Raw genomic sequence first — 25357 nt, 5'->3', positions numbered from 1 at the left:
CTCCACCGCCAATTGCGTGGCCAGCTGGAGGGTGGGGGAACGCGCGTCCATATGTGTGCGAAACGCTATTTCCGGCACACTTCCGGGTCAGGGGAGCACAAGATATTTCCGATGCTCTCCGACCCAGAAGTGGGCAGCTGTGCCACACTGTGCCGGTAAGAGCGGGTGGCGGGGGTCTCCGCGGGCTGGATAAATGAGTCCCTCGGGCCTTATCCAGCCTGCGGACCTTAGTTTGGAGACCTCTGCCATAGAATCTGAAGAAGCAACAAATAGCCCAAACGACCATAGCCCAGATAGAGAGTCTGGTTTGCATGCAGCAAGTACCATGTTTGATCAACAGCATCTCTAAATAGAGCTGGCATAGATCCCTCTCTAAAATCAGGGAGAGGTGCAACCAGTCACTGCAAAGGAGGCAATACCGAGCTTGCTAGACCAATGGCCTGGCTTAGTGTAAGGCAGCTTTCTCTGTTCCCTTTGATGACCCTTTCACAACCAACAGCTGTGTAGCCTCTCCTGGTGTTAAGGGTTTATCTTCTATAAGTCACTTATTCTCCAGATGGCTAGTATTTTCACAAATGTGCCTGTGCAGTTCACCGTCCCACCCCAAAGCAAAGCAACAAGTCGAGACTTATGGGGAGCAAGTAACAAGCTGCATCTGCGATCAGGGTTTAATTATTGCCAAGGAGAGAGGGAGAAACCTATCCAATTGGCTGTCAATGTGGCAAAGCAGCCAGGAACTGCCTCAACCTTATTCTGGTTCAAGCTGGTTTTTATTTTTTTGCTTTTTGTTTAAGCAACATCTGAAAATAATCATGCTATTCAGCGAGATTAATAATGGCCTGCAGAATGCAGCGCAAACGTCAACATTCATGTAGCACAAAACAATGAAAAAGGACATGTTGGCTAAACTAGTATGACCTTTCGCAACGTGAGCCTGCTCACATTTTGCTTTCCTGAGCTCAGGTAACAAAAAGCAGGCACAAGATCTGTCCACAACAAACTGGGTTTTCAATAACAAAAGAAATATATGCACATCACAAACAATATAGGGTGGTGCAGTCATGTATAAATGAATGGGTTTCCCTACAAGAAATGTGTCACTTTGAATTTTTTTTTTCCAGCCGTGACGTCTATTTAGATAGTGAGTCAATCTAACCCAGGGGTCACCAATATGGTGGTTTCCCAGATGCTGTGTGTTATGTATTAAGTTTGGCTGCAGTACTCATTCTGGCCACCGGGGCTGCAGTTCTCTCTCTGGTCCACAACATGTAAATGAAGGATTGAGAGTGCCGTTCACGGATTGGGTAACTAGAGGGAGTTTGTTACTGTTGGAAGTTATTTAGTACTATATAAGCCAGGCAGCTAAGTTGTTGTTCAGTCCAGGACTCAGAGCTGAAATAAAGACCTGGCTGTTTTAAGAGCTGTGTCTTTCATCCATCTTTCCCACTATTTAACACTGGCGATGAGGATGGGATCGGATGCAGCAAGCCACAGCCAGAGCTGAATCACGGAGCTGAACACTTAAGAGCTGAATCACTGCTGAGGCTAGCATCCATCCTTTCGCCATCCAGTCAGCATCAGGGAACCATGGCTTTGCTACTGCCTCTACCTCCGTATTCTCCAGCAACTGAGTCCTGGCAGTCTTATTTGGCCCGTTCTGAATGCTACTTCGAGGCAAACACTTTCGTCGACCTAACAGACAATCGAAAGAGAGCCCTTTTCCTCACCATCTGCAGCTCAGAAGTTTTTGAAACAGCTCGGGCTCTCGTCGCACCACTCGCTGTGCAGACGCCTTGGAACACGCTGACGGAGAAACTCAAGGGTCACTATGCACCCACAGTATCAAGGATCGCTGCCCACCACGCATTCCATCACCGGAACCAAGCCGAGGGGGAGACGATCAGTGAATACCTGTCTGCTCTCATGCAGGCTGCTTACCACTGTGAGTTCAGAGACTTGGACGACACCCTGCTTGATAGAATTGTGTGCAGTGTACAGGATGAAAAGCTGCAGCACCGACTCCTTGCCAAGCCTGACCTCACCCTCAAGCATGCCATCGAAGAAGCCTAGGCCGCGGAGCTGGCAAAGCACTCGACTATTGAGATTCGCAAGGCCAACAGCCCGGCGGTTCCAAAGAAGCAGACCCCAGTCCACCATGGGGAAATCAGCGAATGAGAGAGCTCCTCGGGCGAAGAAGATGATGTCTGCCATGTTAAGCAGGAGCACAGGAAGCACAAACAGTGAACAACAGACCAATCGGATTGCGCGGGTTGTGGCGGTAACCACCCTCGTTCAAAATGCCGTTTCAGGGACGCCATCTGTCGGCGTTGTTTCCGTAAGGGACACATTGCAAGGGTCTGCCGCTCGTCTACACCGGCAAAAAAAGAAGTCATCTTTAAAGGGACCCCTGACCATCAGGTCCAGTCATGTCCGACTCTGGGGTTGCGGCGCTCATCTCGCTCTATAGGCCGAGGGAGCCGGCGTTTGTCCGCAGACAGCTTCCGGGTCATGTGGCCAGCATGACAAAGCCGCTTCTGGCTAACCAGAGCAGCGCACGGAAACGCCGTTTACCTTCCCGCTGGAGCGGTCCCTATTTATCTACTTGCACTTTGACGTACTTTCGAACTGCTAGGTGGGCAGGAGCAGGGACCGAGCAACGGGAGCTCACCCCGTCGCAAAAAAAGAAGTCATCTTTAAGGCCCATCAAAGAGAACTGCAGCCCCGGTGGCCAGAATGAGTACTGCAGTCAAACTTAATACATAACACTGTGGACTACAACTCCCATCTTCCCTGGCTTAGGCCATGCTGACTGGGGCTGATAGAAGTTGTAGTCCTACAACAGCTGGACAGCCAGAGCTTGGCCATCCCTGCTGTAACAGTTCTTTACTTACTTTCAGCTCTTCCTTAACCTTGCTGCTATTGCCTGTGCCTCCCTCGACTTCCTATATTTAATGGCTTTCAGTCAAGCACAGTAAATGATTGATTGATTGATTGATTGATTGACTTCCTTTATCCCCTTACAGAGGTCATGTCCACACCATAAATTTAAAGCACTCTTATATCACTTATTTATAGTTGTCATCACAAAAGTAGGGGTCATGTCATAGCTGTGAGTATGGGGGAAATCGATCAACACTTCAATGCTTTTTTAAAAACAGAAAAGCAATGGTTCCTTAGGAAGGATTTGGGAAATAAACATCAGTTTGCACTTTGTGCAAAAGCTATGCATGCTTTGTTTAATGTGTTGCAAACTCCTTCGCTCACGTGAAATGTTTGAATCTGCTTAAAGAAAATCACATTATAAAAACAAGGGAATATCTATTTCAGGTAGCTTTCGGCACTCTCCTAAATAAATAAAATCTTTCAACTTGCTGTGTATAAGCTGGCATTTCTTTAATATGTGTGCATGTAAAAAAATGTTTCCCGGATTTTTGCAGACTTAAATTAACCCCAAATATGGGGCTGTGTGTGTGTGTGTGTGTGTTGCAGACAGGTGCTATGAATTTCTGTGGGCTCACATATAAATAAAAACTTGCAATGGATTCCCATCAAGGTGCAATATAGAAGAGATTAGCAGTACAGTCCTATACATGTCTCCTCAGAAGAAAGCTTGATTGCATTCAATGGGACTGACTCTCAGGTAAGTATCTATATGGAATTGCAGATTCAGAATGCCATCGTATGCCCACTTACCTAAGAATAAGCCCCACTGAACTTATTGGAACTTACTTCTGAGTAGACATGTATAGGATCACACTTCAAGTTGCTACTGTGAAAGGTGCTCCCTGCTTTTTTTGCATTGAGAATGCACATAAAGCAAAAGATGAAGAGAAAGACAGTTGACATATCCACAAACATTGCTTGGTTGCAGGGCCGGATTTAGGTTTGATGAGGCCCTAAGCTACTGAAGGTAATGGGGCCCTTTTTATATGTCCAGATGTCCTTTGTCAACAACAAATTGTCACTGTTTTTTGTGTTGAACACATGATACAGTATATGGTAATTTACAGACCTAATAGATATCTAAAGCCATTTGCACATAACAAAATATGTATTTTATCAAAGTAATTGTTGAACTGAAACACAATTAAGAAGTATATTAATAGTGAAATACAATTAAGAAGAAGTATATTAATAGTGAAATAATTATTAAGCTCTATGTAGGTTTTATTTTATTTGGTTTATTTTATATTTTGGAAATGTATATCCAGTTTGTTTGTTTCCCCCCCAAAAAAAAAATTGGGGGGGGGCAAGAGAGTGGGGCCCTAAGCTATAGATTGTTTAGTTTATACATAAATCCGGCACTGCTTGGTTGTATCAGTTGATGGCACACTGTATTTGTTCTTGACACTTAAATTCACCACAGGGCTCCTCAAAGCCCTCAGGGCAGATTACTAGACAACGTAAAAACAGCCATGAAACCACAGTAAAGCTCGATCAAAAGCTATCAATTAAAAGCAAGATCCCCAAATCAGCACAATAAAACAGCTTCAGGTCATTAATAAATAGTCCGCTTCTCTAGGCAAGCACGCCATTTCCAATTAAAATTAAACTCTGCTGCCAAACGCCTTCTGGAATTAAAATAAAAATTTTGTTTGTTTGTTTTTATTTACAATTATGAGGAAAAAGTTTCAGTTGGAACTCACCAGAACTCAGTTCTCGCACCTCTCAGGTGGGCGCCCTTGCCATCCTAAGAGAACGAGGGAGGTGTTCATGGTGAGTTCGGGCACCTCTTTTTCTATAAAAAACATTCCTCAATCGGATACCAGCAACCATTTCACTCCTTCTGTCTGTGTCTGCAGTTATGCCACCTGTATGTAGGATGACCACGTGCCCAACTTCAGAGAGGCAGTCCTCTGTTTGGAAGGTTCAATCCAAGCCCAGTTTAAAAATAAAGAACCCTAGGAAAGGAGAGCACTAAGGTCCTTGAGCAGCACTACAGATCAATGATGTTCAAAGTCTGCAGGTTGGGGAGGGGCGTATGTCCTATTTTACAGAGGACTGCTCTGTATTTGAAGGGCTGTTTGGTCCAAAGCTCTATTTGCACTACACATTAAAAGCAGCATTACGCCTCTTTGAACAGTCATTGCTTCCCCAAAAGCATCCTGGAAGATGTAGCTTGCTAAGGGTCGTGAGAGTTATTAGGAGACCCTTATTCCCCTTCACGGTGCTGCAGTTACCAGAGAAGAGGGATTATCTGTTGAACCACTCTGAGAACTATAACTATAATAGAGGGACACAGGTCTAAACCACTGAGCCTCTTGGGCCTGCTGATCAGAAGGTCAGTGTTTCGAATCCCCTCGACAGGGTGAGCTCCCGTTGCTCTGTCCCAGCTCCTGCCAACCTAGCAGTTCAAAAGCATGCCAGTGCAAGTAGCTAAATAGGTACTGCTGCTGTGGGAAGGTAAACGGCGTTTCCATGCACTCTGGCACTCATCACAGTCCTCCGTGCGCCAGTAGCGGTTTAGTCATGCTGGCCACATGACCCGGAAAACTCAGGCTGAAAGCAAGATGAGCGCCACAACCCCATAGTCGCCTTTGACTGGACTTAACCGTCCAGGGGTCCTTTACCTTTTACAACACCACCACCAACAACAACAACATATTTATACCCCACCCATCTGGCTGGGCAGCTCCCAAAAGAATATTAAAAACATGCTAAAACATCAAACATTAAAAGCTTCCCTAAACAGGACTGCCTTCAGATGTCTTCTAAAGGTCAGATAATTGTTTATTTCCTTGACATCTGGTGCGAGGCTGTTTCACAGGGTGGGAACCACTACTGAGAAGGCCCTCTGCCTTGTTCCATGTAACCTCACTTGTCGCAGGGAGGGAACCGCCAGAAGGCCCTCGGAGCTGGACCTCAGTGTCTGGGCTGAATGATGTGGGTGGAGATGCTCCTTCAGCTTTGGGAATGGAATAGGGGTCTGCTAACAGCTCTCAGCACCCTTAACTGCAGTTCCTGAGATTCTGTGGGGAAACTCATAGTGCAGTCGTGCATATTGTTCTGCCTACTGTGTTGAAGTAAGAGCCAGTTGCCAGATTGGTTGGCTTTCCTATTTGTGAAGCAGGAGGGGGACATCTTGCCCTTTACTTCAGGCACCAAAATGCCAATGAGCGAGGCTGACTCCACTGGTGGATCTGGAAGGATGGGAGGGCAATTTCCTCCCCTGCTCAGGATACTGCTGTTTAAGGCTGAGCTGGAAAGCCTGTTCACCACCACAGCCTGCTACCCGTTGCAGCCTCCTGTTTCTAATCGATACTTTACTAATGTAATATAAAGCACAGAGTCAAAAACATGAGCCTTGCTATATATTAAGAGTCATGTGCTGATTTAGCACCAGTTAGTATTATTTGCTGATCTCATTTGGAGTGAGACCAAACGAGTGAGAGCCTCGTTGCTGCAGCAGCCCATGGTGGAAAATAAGATACAGCTGCAAAAAGTATGTTTGCTGTGAGAAGCACCATCCTGCTTGCTATCATGAGCCGCTAAAGCAACAATGAGGGCCAGCCACTTACCTTATGCTTTAGAAGTTTATCTTCCAAAAAACAAACAAACATGTTCCTCAGAAAACAGCATGTTGCTTTACCCTTTAGTTAGAAAAATAACTTCTTAACCCCTCTAAAAGCAACATGTTTAGCCTTTTAGGATAAATCCACCCTTCTGAAGGTAGCCATATTGCACATTTAGGTAGAAGAGAGCAGTTTCTGTTTTACTTGCAAAAAGAGGCACATTCAGTCATTTGACTGGACACACCTGTGAAATCTTTGTTCTCCCAGGTTACACATCACAGCTTGCCTGGGTTTCATTAATTGTCTTGTCAGCTAGGACCAAACAGCTGGGAAAAAGTCTATCACAATTACATGAAATAGGGTATAATGTTGGACCAGGACCTGGGTGGGAGACCTGGGTTCCAATCCCCACTCAACCATGAAGCTCCCTGGATATCCAAATGAATCAGTCAGAGACATTAGTAGTAGTAGTTGCAGTAGTATACTGACAATCTCACAGCTTCAAAATACAAATAAAAACATGAACAAAACTATCCCATAACCGCTGCCCCTCCCACAAACAAATTTTAAAGGATATTGAATGTTAATCAGCCAAAGGCACTCTCTCAACATAGTCTACTTCACAGGGTTATTGAAGATAACATTCGTATGGAGGAAGCATGTATAACACCCCAAACTCCACTAAATAATAATAATAATAATAATAATAATAATAATAATAATAATAATAATAATAATAATTGATGGGCAAGAAAAGAGCCTTGATGGCTGACATAGAATTAAATGGATTCAAGCCTATTGAAATGCAGTTCAGAATCAGAGGTATTTGATTATAAAACGTTAAGTTATATAAGAACATAAGAACAGCCTGCTGGATCAGATCAATGGCCCATCTAGTTCAGCATTCTGTTCTCACAGTGGCCAACTAGATGCCTGTGGGAAACCCACAAACAGAACACAAGAGCACCCTCCCCTCTTGTGGTTTCCAGCAACTGATATTCAGAAACATTGCTGCGTCCAACTGTGGAGGAAGAGCAATAAGCATCATGCCTAGTGGCCACCGATAGCCCTCTCCTCTATGAGTTCTCCACCTTGACAGCAGGGATGGGGGAATGTGTGGCCCTCCAGATGTGGTTGGACTTCAACTCCCAGCAGGCATAGGCAACATAGTGCATGGTCAAGGATGATGGGAGTTGGAGTCCAACAACCCTTGGAGAGCCACAGGTTAGCCACCCCTGGCCTACAGAAGGGAGCTGGGCTTGCTGAGATGCTTGCAGGTAAACATGCAGAGAGGGTGGGGCTCCGTGCATATTTCTGCACCAGCTCTATCAGCTGTGCTATGTAGGACAGAGATAATCGAGCTTACATGCTGTGTGTCCAAATGGATTTTTGCATGGCTGCCAAGTCTAGTCACAAGCTGGGAATTCTAGGAAAAAGGCAGCAGCTTGCTTCATCCTCCATTCTGCAGGCGTTGCCAATTGCACACAGACAAAGAGATTTTTTTCTTGTGGGTTTAAAAAAATAATAAATTTTTTTAAAGCCAACCTCATGATTTCTAAAGTCCCAAGAACTGCATTTCTGAGTATCTGGACACCCTGAGTTTTACATATGTGTTCAAATCATCAGGCACGTCCCACAGAAAACTGTTAGCATCCCCCTTTGTTTTGTTTTTTTAACAAGCTGCTCCTTCAAGTACCGTTTTGTATATACGTTTCACAATGGAAGAAAAGCTTGTGATCCTCTTTGGGCCACTGCAAACTGCAGGTGCGCACAGGAGGAAGGTGGCATCCTGATTTTAATCAGGGTCATGACAAGGGGCAAATGTTTAAAGGCCCCACTCCCTCACGCTCTGCTCCCAATCCAGACTGAGCCCAACCCTACCAGCTAGTTTGTGAATGAATGAAAAATCAACGTCACATAACCAAGCCTATGTGTGAACAATACGAATGCCACAACTCGACAGGTCTTCAGCCACTATGCTAAGCAACTCATCTTTAGGAGTGTTATTGGATCATTTGCAGTGTTTCCCAAACTTGTGTCTCCAGCTGTTTTTGGACTACAACTCCCATCATCCTTAGCTAGCAGGACTGTTAGTCAGGGATTGTGGGAATTGTAGTCCAGAAGCAGCTGGAGACACAAGTTTGGGAAACACTGATTTGGTGCATGTGTGAGAACCTTTGGCTTTCCAGATGTTGCTGAACTACTATTTCCATCATACCTGCTGGGACTGATCAGATCTGCAGTTCAGCAACATCTGGAAGGCCAAAGGTTCCTTGCACTTGATTTTCTGGCTCTTAATGTAGATGAAAGACAGCAGGAGTGCCTGTCCTTTGAGGAAGTTATTTACCCATTGCAGCTCTTGTTGAGTTGCAGTGATAAATCCAGAGCTGTGATGGGAAACCTCCTCTGAAGATGAGCAAGTTCAGCTGTGTGCCTCTGCACTGTAGGACCAAATGAATGATCTAACTGCACACAACAGAAATCATCGCACACACCCTGCCACCCAGGAGAGGTTCACTGAAAGGAAGCAAGGCTCGAGCAGTCAAGCATGTAGACAGGCAGTGGGGCGGCTTCCCCGGAGAATGGGATCCTTTAATTATTTAATTAAGCACTTTATTTGTGGCCTGGGGTTGATAGACTCAGCAATGTTCTGCCGAAATCCAGAGCACCAGATGCTAACTTCTACTCCCCCCTCCATCACTTGCCATACAACACATCCTGTTTCTTCTTCCCCTAGCAACAGGCAGTATCCCCAGCCACCCCCCCAAAAAAACCCTATATAGTTCTGCCCTCAAAGAACTTCGGTGAGCATGCTCAGTTGTGACAGAACACTCTCTGTTTGGGGATGGAAAACTAGGGACAGGCATCAACCTGGGCTGTGTTTGCTTGGTTCCGGCTTCCCTCTGTTTGTCCGTCCTTCTGGCATCCTTCTGGTGTGGGGGGGTGCCCCCTCCCCAAATATTTTATTCAAGTTGGTGCCACTGCCATGTATGTTTACTTGGAAGTATGGTTGTGTCCAGCAGGGCTTGCTCCCATTTTAAGTGTATATATAGGATTGCAGCCTTAAGGAATTTTAATTGTAGGAGGACCAGATTGCAATGTAACGATGCAGCATTTGGGATTAGAGGAGGAAGGAACACAATGTATATATGGAGAGACTGTATACTGAAACAGATCCATGGACCACTGAGATCACTACTATACATCCCGACTGGTTGTAGCTCTCTAGGGCAGAGGTGGGCAACTTTGACAGGTGGGCGGGAAATTCCATCTGACAATCACATGGTTTTCCTAAGTGTCTGACTGTCACCTGGCTGTCGGGTGCTTGGTAACCACAGCATAAGGGTTGTTGTTAGCCCCAGTACTTACTCTGGGAAGAATCTAGGGACCAAAACATTGGCAGGATTTTTTTTTTTTTAAAAAAAACCTCTTGCAATGTAGTGAGAACTATGGTAAAAATTGAGTTTTAAGAAAATATGGGGAATATAAAATACAATGCAGTTGGAAAAGAATATCTTGGGAAATCATGGACATTCTACACATGTAGAATGTCCATGTAGAATGTCTAAAATTTATGTGTGATAATGGTTAAAAGCAAAAATGAAAATGTTATTAAAAAAAAAAAAAAAAACATTAGGAGGACACCAGATTGGGGAGAGGTGTTTTAACTAGGGGTGCCAAAGCATGCTCCTAAAAGGAAAAAAAAGGCAATACATCCAGAACATACCCATTTATTGATGGGAAAGAAATGCTCCAACAGCAACACGAAATATAACCTCCAATCTTACAAAACCATAAACAAAATGTCTTAAAAAGGCAATATAAAACAATCCCTATGAACCGTATGTACACTTAGTTCAACAGTCCTTTGACAGTTTAGACGCGACCAGCTTCCTGGAATTTCTTCAGCAGGGGTTCGTCTGCCCGGAGGGCGAAGGTCAGGGTGCGTTTCTGATAGTACTGGGAGTCGTGCTCCAGGTGGTCTATCACATCTGAGAGGAGGTGGGCTCGCTCCACGGTGCATCCAGGAGCGTCGTAGCTGAGGGCGGTGAAATGCACATGGAGGTGGTAGTAGGAGGGCTGGTAGTGCAGGTAAACTCGCAGCTGAGCCCCACCAATGCCAAACCGCTTCACTATGGCTTCCTGGAAGGAGGGGGGGAAATGCTTGAAACCAGCAAGAGCCAACCTTTTCTGCAACCGCACCATAAATCATGCCAACATAATGAGATGTTTGTCTGCATTTCATACACCAGTCCAAATACTTTCAAAAGTGGGCATTACATCAGCACGAAACAGAAGAGTAAAAAGTGGTCTCAGTAAAGACTCTGGCCCCAGGAAATCTGTTGAGCTAAAAGTACAGGGCAAATGAAAGCAGACTCCGCTGGTACTTAGAGGACATCTAACTTTGGCCTCTGGCCACACCCATCACAGCTGTATAGCCTGCAGAAGCTTGCCCAGAAGGGATTGCGGTCCTTGTACTGATTCAAATTTTCAAATTCAAATTTATTGCGGCTATAAGCCCATAAAAACATAAAATATGTAATATATGACATAAAATTACAGCAAACCATAGACCCTGGAGTCATAGGGAAACAAACCACAGCACAAATACAAATTTTTAAAATTGCAACCAGGGAGCAGAAAACAAAAAAAATTAGTGGCTTGTACTGAAATGTTTCCCACCCCTGGTGCATCACTTTGGCAGGAACAAGGGACAGAGCCCTTTGGGTGGTGGCCCCAAATGTAGGGAATGCTCTTCTTAGGATGGCGACCAGATGTTGGGGGGGTAACGCTCCCAGACATGGCTGGATTCCAACTCCCACAATCCCTTACCATGGGCCACACTGGTAGGGGCTGCTGAGAGAGCCACACGCCCCCTTTTCTTGATCTAGATCTTTTCCCCTGACCTGATATTGTGCGTGTAGGTTGCATTTTATGTGTGCGGAAGTTTCACAAACACAAACAGACTCACTCATTGTCTCCCTGATACTCAGTAGCCATACGAAGCAGAAAAACCCTGCAACAGACGCGTCATGTGGGGCTCCTTCTGTTCTGCTCATCTGTTTTAATTCTTATTTCCTTTTGGCTACCTCAATAACAAGGCCCACTGGGTTGAGAGCATGGTGGGTGGAAAAGATGAATTGCTGGCATCTTTCCCTAAACAGGGACCTTGCTTGGCTTTTATTGCGTTCCATTCCAACTTTTATCACACTGGAGGGTTTGGCAAGTTACAGGCTCCCATTACCGGAAAGTGTAATCAAAGCTATAAACAGCGGCACTGAACTTGTCAGATCCCCATCAGAAATACCAGGGCTCTTATTTTGCTTGAGAATGCAGCGAGCCTTGGCCCAGTCTCAGACTTCATCTCCCGGGAACTGTGTTGCAATTCGAGTCCAAATTCTTCCAGGGGGTAAAGTGGGGGTGGGAGGAGAATAACTACCCACATTGGTTTTACTTCCCTAACCCCAACTATGCATTTTACTTGAAAGTAAATCCTACCAAATTCAAGAAGGGAATCGATTCACACCACTTGACCCCACCCCCCAAAAAGGTTTAAGGTTGCGCAATGGGGCAGGGAACACAAATAGCTCAGTGCATAGCAAAGGCCATCAAGCAAAAACCATTTTTGTCTGCCTCCAAGCGGAGGCAGCATATGTCAGCTGACCCCTATGAAAACTCGATAAGCTATCTTAGTTACCCCCTTGGAAAAGATCGGGAAAAAGAGGGAGGGAAAGTGAGAGAAAAGCAGTGCATTCCAAAATAAACACTCCATGGACGATCTCATTGGTTCTGGGAGGGGCAAACTCTGTTCCAGCTGAGGATCCCAATTCCAGCTTATTCCTCAGAAAGAGCCAAAGAGGAACTGTGTCGCTTTCACTCTACAGTCTGATAACCCTGAGCACCTAATAATAATCATAATAATAATAATTTATTTATACCCCGTCCATCTGGCTGGGTTTCCCCAGCCAATCTGGGAGGCTCCAAATCTAATATTAAAAACACAATACAGCATTAGACATTAATAACTTCCCTAAACAGGGCTGCCTTCAGATGTCTTCTAAAAGTCAGATAATTGTTTATTTTCTTGACATCTGATAGGAGGGTGTTCCACAGGGTGGGCGCCACTACCGAGAAGGCCCTCTGCCTGGTTCCCTGTAACCTCACTTTCTGCTGTGAGCGAACCACTAGAAGGCCATTGGCGCTGGATCTCAGTGTCTGGGCTGAACGATGTGGGTGAAGACGCTCCTTCATGTAGTGTTCTGTAAAGTAACCCCCCCTTTTTTTTGAGGGGTTCGTGTGTCATGAAACCATCACTCTGTGAAAAAACCTATATATGTAAAGGATGTATAAATAAAACCTTGGCTTTACAGTGAGATAATGGGAACAGACATGTAAAGGAGGCAGTTTTCTGCACACAGGGATCACTAGAAATAGCGGGGGGGGGGGGGGGAAGAATAAATACAGTAATGGTGTGACTTAATGCTACAACCCTCTGCTTGCTTGCAGCCAATACTTCCCACTTTTACATAAAAAATTAATTTGTTTGGCACATACCCTTTATGCCCCGTAGATTAATTTATGTGTAAAAGTGGAAAGGAGTGGCTGAAAGTCTCCAGCACACAAAGGACTGTGGGGAAGGAAGGAGGCAGAGAGGAGTTTGCACCTCTGCTACTTAGCTAGGTACATCTCTGGAAGGAAGCCTGTCTTTTATGTGAAGAACTCTCCTATGTACAAAGCCTCTCCTAGCATGACAGTCTAGGGGTAACTGCTATCAGGAAAGATAATCCCTTGAATGGGACATCAGTTCTCTGACTTGCCTTGCAGATTTTCCTATACGACAACAACCTACAGGAAACTGATCATGTTGCTCTATTTCTGGGATGCGGAACCTGCCCTGTTGACGTTTCAACTTTGCGTAGAAATATTGTAAAGTAGAGCTCTTGCATCTCTTAGCATTTTGGTCCCAAGCTCCACCCCAGCACACACAGCGAGAAGTCTTGTTCAGATGGAACTCTGCTCACATCCTGAGACTATGTGTGTTTTTTGGCTTTCCCCTGAACAATGATAGTTTTTAAAAAAAACAACTGATGAAATCAGGATAGCTCAAGCTAAGTATTTGTGGGAGGAGGGTATTTTCCTGTCTCAGTGAATATGCATAATGGAGTGTCCCCAGAATTAGTCCCCAGAATGTTTGCCACATCTCATGTAAGTAAGTACGTCCATGCCCTTGTTCAGATATTAATTAACTCTAGGAAAATTATAATCTAGCAGGCACCTTTTCCCAGAAATTGTATTAAGCCTGGGGCACCTCAGTCTGCTGGCTGGGAGCTCAGATTGTTCCGAGGACTCTTGTGTCCAAGCTACCACTGTACGGTGGGAAAGTTCTGTTGATACGGCTGTAACAACGCTGTGCTTGATTTAACACAGTTGTCGTTTGCACCCAGCGTTGTCCTCAACAAGATCGCCTTCTATGTCAGAACCCAAACCCATCAGGAAGTTGCTTTCCTGTAACGGGGCATTTCTCTGAACCCACTGTGTCCAGCCTTTTCCCACTTTCAAGCTCCACATCTCTGTCCAATTTAGCTTCGCAGAACACTCAAGAGGCTGCCCTATGCTGCTCTGTTCCAAGATTCTCTGACCCTGTGGATTACTGCCAGAGGTCTGTCTTCAGATTTAGTTGGATCCCTACCCTTGCCTCCTCCCCTGGGTCTCTCAGTGATGTTTGTTATTTCTCTGGAGCCAGTGAGGACCCTTGGGGGAAGCACAAACCAACATTGTCCTAAAAAGAAAAAAAATTATACGCCGAAACTACGTAAGCGAGGTTCCAAGGAACCCAGAGTGGATCTGGATGTGGCTAGGAGAAGCAAAGATGTTGGCATGAAGGAAGCCCGACGGCTTGTTGGATTTCATGGCAGGAAGCAGAAACAGATTGATCTGGCTCTGTTTAACTCCACTAACACCCAAATCAACAATTTAGCCATTGTTAGGACCCAGTCATAGGTGATGGCGAAAAAATGTGAAAAATGGAATAAAGTTGCACTGGTTCCAAGTTGCTACCTGTCGTTTATACAAAGGCAGCCTCTCCCACACGGGATAGAATATTTAAAAGACAAGTGAAAAGCTCATACAATTTTCAGCTGTGCGCCCCTACTACTGGCTGAACAGGAAGCTAAGCAGGAAGAAGAAATTAGAGAGGTTTTCCCACTTGTACACAGGACAAGAAGGGGATGGATACACATTAAAGCTTCCATTTTTGTTCACACAGATCACTTCAAAGTATTTTAGAAACAAGTCCACAAATGCAACCTAGGGCAGGTAGACATTGAAAGTAGTACGGCTGCAAGTGGAAAAAACTTATCTTATTCCGTCTTCCTGTTTAGCTATGTGCCTGAATCCATGGGATTTCATTGGTACTTTGGTTCTGAACGAGGAAGCAGGTCTCAATCAGGGTCTCCAGTAAACCATCTTCAGCTCCTTGCCTCCTGCACCACCAGTGCTGTAGCCCCTCAGTGGACCCTTCTGTTCCAGCCTGAGCACTGTCAGCTGACCGCACAGGCCAAGGGGGACACATACTTGTGCCTGATTGTTTCAGAAGAGCACAATGTACCTACCAACCCTTGTTGAACATCTTCTATATTCATGGAAATAACCAGAAGACCTTATCAATGATATGCTGCTAAAATACACCATTAGCTAGGAAAACCCTCTGGTTTCTGAAGCGATTAAGTGATGCACGTGTCATTTCCAAAGCACAGATGAAAGCTGGATGAAAAAGAGGGCGGGTCTCCTGCACCTTTAATAGTTGTGTGCAAGAGAGAATTTAAATTAAAGGGGCAGGAGCTCTGTCCTGCTTTTCACTTGCCCACCCTACACACTAGGTGGGCAGTGAAGGGGTGGTTTTTGCAAAGCTGATCTATGCAGCTCAGTTCTATATCCACGTTTCCTTCAATACAAGCCTCAGAGCTCCTGAGTTCAATGTGCACAGGACTGCGGTCTCTCCCAGCCTTTAAGCTAATTCCTCCAGAATTTTCATGTGGGTGCCAGCTGTTTGGCATGGTGCCACTCAACTCTGAAAAGTTCTGTGCAACATCTGGCCCCAGAGAGACACATTTCATTTTGTCGGTTTTGTCTGGCAGCAGGCAATTCATCACTAGGGAAAAATAATTGTCCCCAGAAGACTAAGAAGTGGTGGCAGAGGGAAAAGAAATGGGGAGGCGGCAGAGGGGGGAGGGCGGACCATAGGCAGGAGAAGCGGTAGATCCATACCATGGTGTAGAAACTGCTGGGTCTGAAATATTCAAAATAAATTGTGAAGAGTAAGCATGAATTCTTCAGGATTGCCAGCTGAGATGCTGACATGGGCAAATGCCTCAAAAAAATTCACAGGAAATGAGTAAGCAGCTAAAGAGGAACAGAGGGCCTTTCGGATACCACCCCCCAACCCCCAAATTTCCTCTTACTTCTGGTGCCAGTAAAGTTGATGTGCACATCACACATGTATGCTGGGGGATGGGGATTGGCTATAATCCTTTTCACAACTTTTGGTCCCTCAAATGTGGGTGGTGGTTAAGATATGCTTTCTAGCCCCAAAGAGGGAGAAACAAATAGTCCTTCAAAAACAAAACCTTAAAGAAAAGTTGAAGGCTGGCACTGTTGTGAAGGGTAGAGAGAAGATGTAATGAAGAAAGCTGTGCTGTACCAAGTCAGGTTTTATTGGTCCATCTAAGCTCAATACTGTCTACACGAACTGGAAGCGGCTCTCCAGAGTATCAGGCAAAGGCCTCTCTCATCCTTATCTAGAGATTGAATCTTGGATCTCCTGCATTCAAAGAAAGTGCTCTACCACTGAGTTGGGCCCTTCCCCAACTAGCATGCAGGTATTCACTACCTGTGTGTTTGTGATTACTTATGTTGCATGCAATTAGATCATTCATTTGGTCCTACAATGGAGACACAACACCACCTGCTCATCTTCAGAGGTGGTTTCCCGTCATGGCTCTGGAATCATAATTGCAACCTACCTAGGGCTGCAGTGGGGAACCTCCTCTGAGGGCAGGCAGGCACTCTTGCTGTTCATCTCTGCATTTGGAGCCAATCAGGTAGGGGAAAACTTTGGTCCTCCGAATGTTGCTAAACTACAACTCCCACCATTCATGGCCATTGGGTCTACTTGCTGGGGCTGATGGGAGTTGTAGTTCAGCAACATCTGGAAGGGAAATGGTTCCCCACACCTGGTCTACATGAATTCTTCTTCTTCTTGAGTACCCCTGTGTGCTCAAGCAGTACAGTGGTGACTTACATGGCCTTTAAAAGCAGCATAATAAAAACATTTTTTCAAGCTGTAGTGGGGGTCCAGTATCATACTAATGATGTGTGGAAAGCAGGACTTCGTCACCACGACACTATCAGCTTAATTGCCACCAAGGTGGCCAGCTTCAGCTGCAGCTCTCTGTTTAACAGCAGTTTGATCTACAGCTGTGAGCTCCATGCCACAAAATACTGTTTCTTCCTGCTTTTTTTATTTCTACATCAGGCCACTGTTAAATGCACAGTAGCAGGCTAGGGTTCCCCCTCTTTCATCTCCTTCATCAGTTGGCAACTCTATTATCCATTAATTTGGGGGAGCAGAGATTGCAGTTCCCTGCAATGAAACAGAGCTGGTAATGGGGGATGGGGGAGAGTCGGGAGACACCCTGTGACTAAAATGTGGCCTTGAGGAATGGCACCTGGATTGCCACAACTGCCTGTTTATTTCGTATACAAATGCAAAGGTGTGTGAGAGAAAGAAAGAAAGAAAGCAGATAGTCAACAACAAACGAGGAAGCTGGTGTGAGCTCTGCTAACACAGAACCAGAAAAGGAGGGGGGGTCAATTATAAAGAGATGAGGAGGCTCACCTTCCCTTCCCGTGAGATGTTCCTCAGCAAAGGCAGGTGCTCAGCAGTAAGATCCCTGAGTGACTTGATTCCCCGGCAGTGGCAGATAGCAATTAAGTATAAATCGTCTACCTGTAGAGACAGAATAGACGGCAGAGCTTAGATACACTGAGAAAAGATTATTAACTTCTGCCAAAGCAAATCATGAATTCCAGGCACCCAAATAAAGACGCAAGGCAGAGGACACCTATCTTTTCGTACCCAAAAACACATTTACAAAACAGAGCACGTTTATTGGGAACCACACAGCAACTGCAACCAAGCACACACTTTCACCTAGAAGTAGCCAATATGATACCTTCCAGACGTTGTGGAATACAACTCCCATCAGCCTCAGCCAGTATGGCCTATAGCCGTGCATGATGGGAGTTGCAGTCCAAAGAATCTGGACAGCTACCTTTGCCGTAACCTATTCTATTGGCTACAAGAGAATGCCTCTTTCAAGCCTACCCAGAAAACACTCTGGGTGCCAAGGAAGGCCTCAGTGTCAGGGAAGGCCCAGCTGACCATACCCCTTTGAAGGCTCAGTGTTAGTAAGAAAGGGTTCTTTGGCAGCACATGCATGTTCCCCTTCACCTGAATGGGATAAAGACACCCTGAAGGCAGGGTCAATGACTGCTAAGACAGCGGCTCCCAATGGGTGATGGTTGGCTGTTGAATGCATGGATAAGTGTGTGCATGTAGACATACATTAAACACTCACAGCAGCAGCAGCAACAGCAATAATAGAAACCACCTTGTTAGGAAGACAGACTGGTTTTCTAGAAACACAGGGTTGTATCAAATGTTAGTTATACAAAGACACACTGAAGTTAACGGACATGACTAATTTAGGTCCATTAATTTTAATGGGTCTATTTTGAATAGAACTTAGGCAGAACCCACTAACTAACCCAGCAGGCTAGCAGAAGCCAGCCCAGGAGCTCCTAGTGCAATGGGGCTTCCCCTGCTGTCCCCCAAATCTGCTCTGGAGGGTCAGGAGAACCCACAGAACAGTGGATGGAGGGAAAAGGGAAGGATTGTTCTGTCTGGCAAGCAGAAATAAAAGAAGTGCCATGCTGAATTACTACCATTATGTTTTATTTTTTAATGGATGTGCACTTAATTCTGTAATACCATAGCAGTTTTACCATAGGATCTGCTGTTTGTGCTAAACAGGCCTTGGCGGATTGTGGAGGTGTCTCTTTGTGGCATTTGCAATAAAAGTTGGAGAGGCATCTTTGAGGTTGTGTGAGTTGCGGCAGGTGGCACGAGCGAACATCCCTTTTCCTGGGTAGCAGTGCTTTCCTGGACAATAAAGGCAGAGCTTGTTCCCCAGGTATTTTCCAGCAAGATCTCCAACACTCTGAGAGAGCAAATGCGGAAAGTGAAACATTTGATATCTTCTGAGATTGCATTACTGATACTCTGGGATGGGCTCCAATCACTAGGGCACTCTAAATAACTCTTCTCAATAATGAATGGATCGTTTGACAATGTCAACTTTGTCAGAAACGTTTCTTAAGAGCATATTTTGGCAAGACTTCCAGCATTTCCCTGAACACGTTCAGGAATGAATGTTAAAACATCTGGATATAAAAGTTGTTTAACTTCCAAAGGAATGCTGCACATCACCGTGGCCCACTCAAGGTGCACAAAACTTGCTACAAGAAAACCAGTTACAATAATTAGAGTGAGGTGGTGCTGACAGCACATGTAATTTGCCTAGCTGGGGTAAGCTTTCTTAGCATTTTTCATTGTCTGGTGAGAGCATTCTTCAATCACTTAGCTTGGAAATGCTTCCACCTCATCCCCCTCTGTTGCAATTTTGATATCTTGCATGGTTTTATGACCTTTTATTGAATTTTACCAGGTATTTAAAAAAAAACTGTTTTCCTCTGCTTTGGGGGTCTGTCCTGTAAGCTGCACCCCTTACTGAGCCTACTCCCCCCCCCCCAAGTGTTTTGGGCTGGTTGGAATGTGTGTAGAAGCTAACCTACTTATCAAGGTACCAGTTCATATTTACATTTTTTGCTCTGCCTACTTTTCCCTCTGCCAACCCGACCCCCCCCATGGCATGTGACAACCCCCCCCCCAGAAAGGAATGGGAAAAATCCCCTATTTCTGATATTAAAGAAAGCATCGTCATCACATGCAGCAGCAACAACACAAAATATAGTTGAAACATTTTGCATCATGTCAGATAATAGGCGACCCAACATCTGGGCTGAAATACCAACTTAACTTTGGACCCCCATATGGTGGCACTGGGAAGAAGGCTACCTCTCAGGTTATGTTTCCCCACTTTTAAATTGGAAGCATTAAAAGAAAGGCTTGGAAATCCCGGGCTAAGCAAGCATACAATGAGATGATGCTCTGTATCCGGATAATCTGAAATTCTGTGTCAGGAAAGGTAAATCCTGCGACCTGTACACATTATGGAAATTATGTCGTTCTTTCTAGTGTATAGTTGTTAATTGGGCATAACTTATTCTGATTTGGCTAGTCATGGAGCAAGGGGGAAGGCAATGAAACCATACCCTCAACCATTAGCTATCTTATTCAGCTTTCCTCTCCAGCTTCTCCAATTTCAGCAGGATTGTGCTCCCTCCACTCAATCTTTCTGTCAAGTCTCAGAATCAATAATATATTATTCAGAAAGCCTGGAGGTAGCCTCATGAAATGGGTTTGTTGACTATGCCATACAGTACCTACCCAGGGGCATAAGAAGAAGAGTTTGGATTTGATATCCCGCTTTATCACAGGCTAACATTCTCCTTTCCCTTCCTCCCCCACAAGAAACACTATGTGAGGTGAGTGGGGCTGAGAGACTTCAAAGAAGCCCAAGGTCACCCAGCAGCTGCATGTGGAGGAGCAGAGATGCGAACCCAGTTCCCCAGATTACAAGACTACCGCTCTTAACCACTACACCACACTGGCTTGAGAAGAGTGTCAGTGTGTGTGTGTGTGTGTGTGTGTATTGAGTTCTATGGAGGAAAAATTGGATATAAATGTAATAATAAAATGAAACAAGGCATTCCAGTGATCTACAGTATATCACACAGGCAGTCTCCACGAGTAGATAGCTGCCCTCCAGCTTGCAGAGGACCAAGGGGATGGGACTAGGTGGGAGAAGAGCTGTCCCACTTTTCTCTGTAGTCCCTTCCCCAAATGTTAAATTCCCAAATCAGAGTAACTCCTGAAGAGGGCTTAAGAAGAGGGCTTAAGGGTGGGGCACACACCTGTAAACCAGGTGGGAGGTTTCTGGAGGAGACAAATGGCTAAGCCACCTGGCAACTATTAGGCAATGCAGAGGCAGAGGAGCATGACTGGAAAGTTAAACCATAGAAATTGGATGTATACATCACACAGGTAAAGAAATCAAACACTCAAGCACTTGTTGTGCAGCCAAGTAGACATATAAGCTCTGACCTCTGAATTTCTCTATGTACAATGGCCACACTCTGAATGTTAATCTATATAATTCGCAGTGGGTTTTGAGCAGGGGCAGATTTAAGACTTTTAGAAAAGGAGGAGGAAGGACGAGACACATAGATATAACAAGGGCAAAGAGAACCATCCAGTTTCCTGGCTCACACACAAGAATCTATTTTTGGATATTCCCAGGGAAAGAGCCGTCCAAATAATTCAATGGAAAAATCCAAGTTTTTAATGTAACTGAGATAGAGTATCCTTTACTTTCTCTCCCCCTCTCCCTCTCCCCCCCCCCACAAAAAATCTCAAAATGGGGCATATATTCTCAAAATGGCACCATGAGGATTGTGCATGCTCAGTAGGCACAGAATGCAGATGACTGTTGGGAGGGGTGGGAGGAAAACAGGGACTGGGGCTGCCAGGGAGAACAGAATAGAGCAGCTTGAACCAGGAACAGAAGTATATGACATGGCAACATTTTGTTGTTGTCGCTATTCTGAAACACAACAACTACAAAATATTTATTAGTGCTATAGAGATATTAATATATATCTGCACAGTGCTCCTACAATCCTTGATTGCGGTTCACAATCTAACAAACATGATACAAAAGGAAAAAAGGCACAAGGAAGGAAGAGGAAAACAAGCACTGAAGTCTCTGCTCCTTCACTGGAGGATGGATGGGGACAGGCTGCCCTCCCTCTGAGCACAATACTTTTCCTGGGGGGCAGGAGATGGGGTAATGGCAGCAGATGGCATAATGTGCAATGCTAAAGGCCTCATGCAGCTTGAGGAGGTTGGGAGCTAACTGTGAAAACTATCCGAGGGGTGTGTGTTATTTGCTGTGTTTCACAAAAACAAACAAAAACCACGTGTAGTCCAAACTTCAGGTGCCGAAGTCTTCTAGCACTGAAAGAAGACTTCTACCTTTGAGGCCATCAATGTGATCCAGCAGAAAGTGTGCAGGATCTGGGAACTTTTCTTTCAATTGTGGGTCTCCCCAGGATTTCAGGAGTCGGCCCTGGGCATAGGCACTGTCCCCAGTTCCCCCACTCTGATCCCCCACTGTCCTCAGTCCCACTCCCACCCCCAATTGCTGTAGTTGTGAAATCATGACATCCCACCTATAACAAATGGGATAACAAAATCCTGTTAACTGGTCTGATCCCAACGGATAAATGGGGTTATTTATACCTGTAAACCACCCAGAGTGGCTGAGGAAACTCAGCCAGATCGGCAGGGTATGAATAATAAAATTATTATTATTATTATTATTATTATTATTATTATTATTATTATTATTATTACTACTACTACTACTACTACTACTAAAGAAAATTACTAGTTTTAAAAGCACCCAAATGATGCAATTGCTCTTTCGGTTATTTCTTAAAAAAAACAAATCAGATAAAAATGAGGAATGTGGTCTCTATCCAAAGTGTTAGAAACTTACATGAAAGAGAAGTGGAACTTCCAGCTGTTGCTCAAGCACTTGAATTCTTAGAAGCGCTTGCAACTAAAAATACCCCTCACCCTTTCAAGTCTGGAACTGGCAACAATCCAAGGTGAGATCTGGAGCTCTGACTGCATGCTGCTCTGCACTGGAATCAGGGTAACAATTAGTCATGCTGAGAGAGCAATGAACCAGCAGCTAAGTCTGAGGAGTATGAGAGACGACTCTTTGCAGAGTTCAGAATGGTCAAGTTCCAGCTAGAATAAAATAATATATTGGGCCCAGATTGAGTCCACAAAGAGGGGCAGTTTACAGCAAATGCTGTTTATTTCACCCTGGTAGGTCCTTAACAAGCCTTCAAAAAGCCTTACAGAGCAATCCAATTCCCACTTTGCACAGGGCTGGGGTGGAGATGGTCCTCCCTTCAGCTCTCCAGCTGAGCTGGCCTCCCACTGGCTGCCACAGTGACTGCGACTACCATGAATGACGAGTCTGTGGCTGTGGCATTGGTTCCTTCCACCACTCCACAAACCCTTGCCGGTGGAAGTTCTGATTATGCCCTGAATCTGGTACGCTCTCCCCTTCTCCCTTCCCCACTGCATGACGATTCCCTTGTTCTCTTCCTAGTTGAAACAAATCACAATTTACTGTTTTGCCTAACCAGCCATTTTGCCTGGTTTGAGAAAGCAGAGCCCACCGTTTCAAACTAACTTACAATGGTTTGCATGCGCTCTACAAACCAGGTTTGGAAACTATGATCAAACCCTGGCTTCCAAGGCAAGCACAAACCATAGTTCACTGGCTGATATGACGCAAAACTATACTATTTGCCTCAAGCTAAGTGTAAGCCAGTCACAGGGAAGGGGCACCTAGGAGATGCTGTGATCCACGGGCCCTATTGGGAATAGGCCAAAATGGAAGAACCACTTAAGAGCAAGATAGCTTAAAGTACAGAAACTTCAGCTATTTCTTGAGTTTAGGCTCTTTGTACAGATCCAATCTCACAGTCCATCCCCTGGGCAAAACAGGCTCCATTTCCCCCCGAGGGATCAGAGCGACAGCAAGCTCTCCCCAAACCTTTCTCCAGGCTGGGGTCTTCTCCAGTAAAATCAGCTGTATGTAGATTCCAGTAATTCAGTCTGGTCCTAGTAAGCTGGACAGCTCTGTGTATAGCATCACCCTGGTTTGTGAGATCTGTGGTACCCCAATGGTCCATTTTCCAGAGCTATACTATTTAGGGACCAATTGGTTCAGTGGGTCTCTTGCTAGCCCCTCCTTGGGAGATAGGGTTCTCTGAAAAGAACTGGGGTGATAGGGGGAGATTCATATCAGAGGCCCCCAAACCTCCTTGCAGCTTCAGTGGTGTCAAGAAATGACACCCTCGGGGCTCTGCTCCTCATCCCTCCTCCAGCACCCGAAAACAGGTGCCTCTGGGCTATTTAAATCCAAGGGCTTTTCATTAGTCCAAGGTGAAAGCTGCTGTTCCCTGTCCCTCCCATCTCTTGACTGGGCTGCTGCTCACTCCTACAAAGGTGGATTGGGGACTTCTTAAATGGGCAGTCATGGTTGACGCCGGTCTGCCTGAGATGGTCTCCTATGATGGTCTACTAGGAAAGAAGAGAGGCGATGTCTGTGCATGAGGGGATGAGAGGAAGAGAGTGAACAAGCTCAAAGCTCCTTGAAGGCTCATCCTTGTAGTCTGAACCAGCAATGCATGAGCAATGGCTGCTGAAATCCAGATCAGTAGCTGAAATGGATTTTCAGTGTTTCATGGTGGGGCTTCGGCCTCCTCCTATATCATTGTCTCATTAGATTTGTGCACTGCCTACGCCAGTCCCTCTAGTTAAAGGTAGCAAGCCCTATGGCAACATTACAACCATCAAAAATTAGGAGATGTTAACTTCAACCTTAAAAACTGTGCCAGTGTTTAAAACTAATAAAACTGCTAAATATTACTAAAAAGATCCAGGGAAAAGAAAGAAAGAAAAGTAACCTCTTTGTCTGGCGTCAAAGATTGCAAAGAAGGCATCAGGTGACCTTAACTGAGAACAGCATTCCATAGGCTGTACCTGGGGTGACTGACCATAATTTATACAAGTCACAGAACTGATCTTTTCCTGGTACAGAATGCTGCTGGTTTTCTTTTTCTTAGCACAAAGTGCACACATCCCTGAGCACAAGATGTTCCTTACTGTGGGCAGAGTTCAGTAAGTACTCCAACTGAATCTCCGCCACACATCCTTCCTGTTTTAGCTTCAGGATCTGCTGTTGGCCCAAGCCCACACACTAATGGCATGGCTTGGACATTGGACCATGGGCCGCCTGCATCCTGCCATGGCAGAACTGGCCGCTTTGGTTGCCCTTCAGGCCCCTGGATGGAATAAATCTCTTTTTTCTGTAGTACAACTATTAATTTGATTGACGTGGACTAATCCCCTGGGATCCCACCTCAACACACGGACTGGACGAGACGTCTTTTAATTCTACCCAGCAACATCTGTTGCTTTGTTTAGCAAGCAGCTCCTGTAAAAACAGCTTGTAGAGATTGCTTGACAGTTCGAATAACATCAGCTCCAAGGTTGCTCTTCTTTTATTGAGGTCACAGGTCCTCTGAAGAATTTCAGCCTGTCAAGGCACACACACACACACACACACACACACACACACACACACACACTTATTGCTGCCCTCCAATAATTATAGGCCTGCAATAAAGTCCCCTGCCTTTCCCAATTACGCCCCCCACCCACCCCGGGGAAAACTCCCCAGTGGAGTATGTTTCGAAACCCTACTGTATTAGGATTGCTTTTGAAATTCTTCTGGATCCTCCCCTGTCAACTGGAAGCTCAGAAAACCATGGGAGCCAGGAGCGCCTTTTCCCCAGCTCCAGATGATTCATCAGCTCCTGCCCCTTTCGGAGAAAAATGACTTGGCCATGTACTCCATGCACTAGTAACTCCCAGACTGGATTACTGCAATGCGTTCTGAATACTGATCACTGACTGTAATAAAGAGATTGACTGCAATGTGCTCTATGTGGGG

The 25357-nt window shown here is 45.3% G+C and overlaps 1 protein-coding gene across 1 annotated transcript in view; it reads right to left on the bottom strand.

The window, feature by feature from the left end:
• Positions 1-10227: 10227 nt before the first annotated feature.
• Positions 10228-25357, bottom strand: part of DCPS (decapping enzyme, scavenger) — a 63335-nt gene continuing 48205 nt past the window's right edge. Inside the window, exons 5-6 of the mRNA XM_033171666.1 lie at positions 17410-17520; positions 10228-10655 (exon numbers count right to left, since the gene is read on the bottom strand). Coding sequence (XP_033027557.1) covers positions 10389-10655; positions 17410-17520 — 378 coding nt within the window. The 3' untranslated portion in view covers positions 10228-10388. The remainder of the gene's footprint in view (positions 10656-17409; positions 17521-25357) is intronic.

Source organism: Lacerta agilis, chromosome 15, assembly GCF_009819535.1.
Source record: "Lacerta agilis isolate rLacAgi1 chromosome 15, rLacAgi1.pri, whole genome shotgun sequence".
Lineage (NCBI taxonomy): Eukaryota > Metazoa > Chordata > Lepidosauria > Squamata > Lacertidae > Lacerta > Lacerta agilis.
The sequence above is the reverse complement of the archived record's forward strand: the minus strand, read 5'-3'. Positions and strand labels throughout refer to the sequence as shown.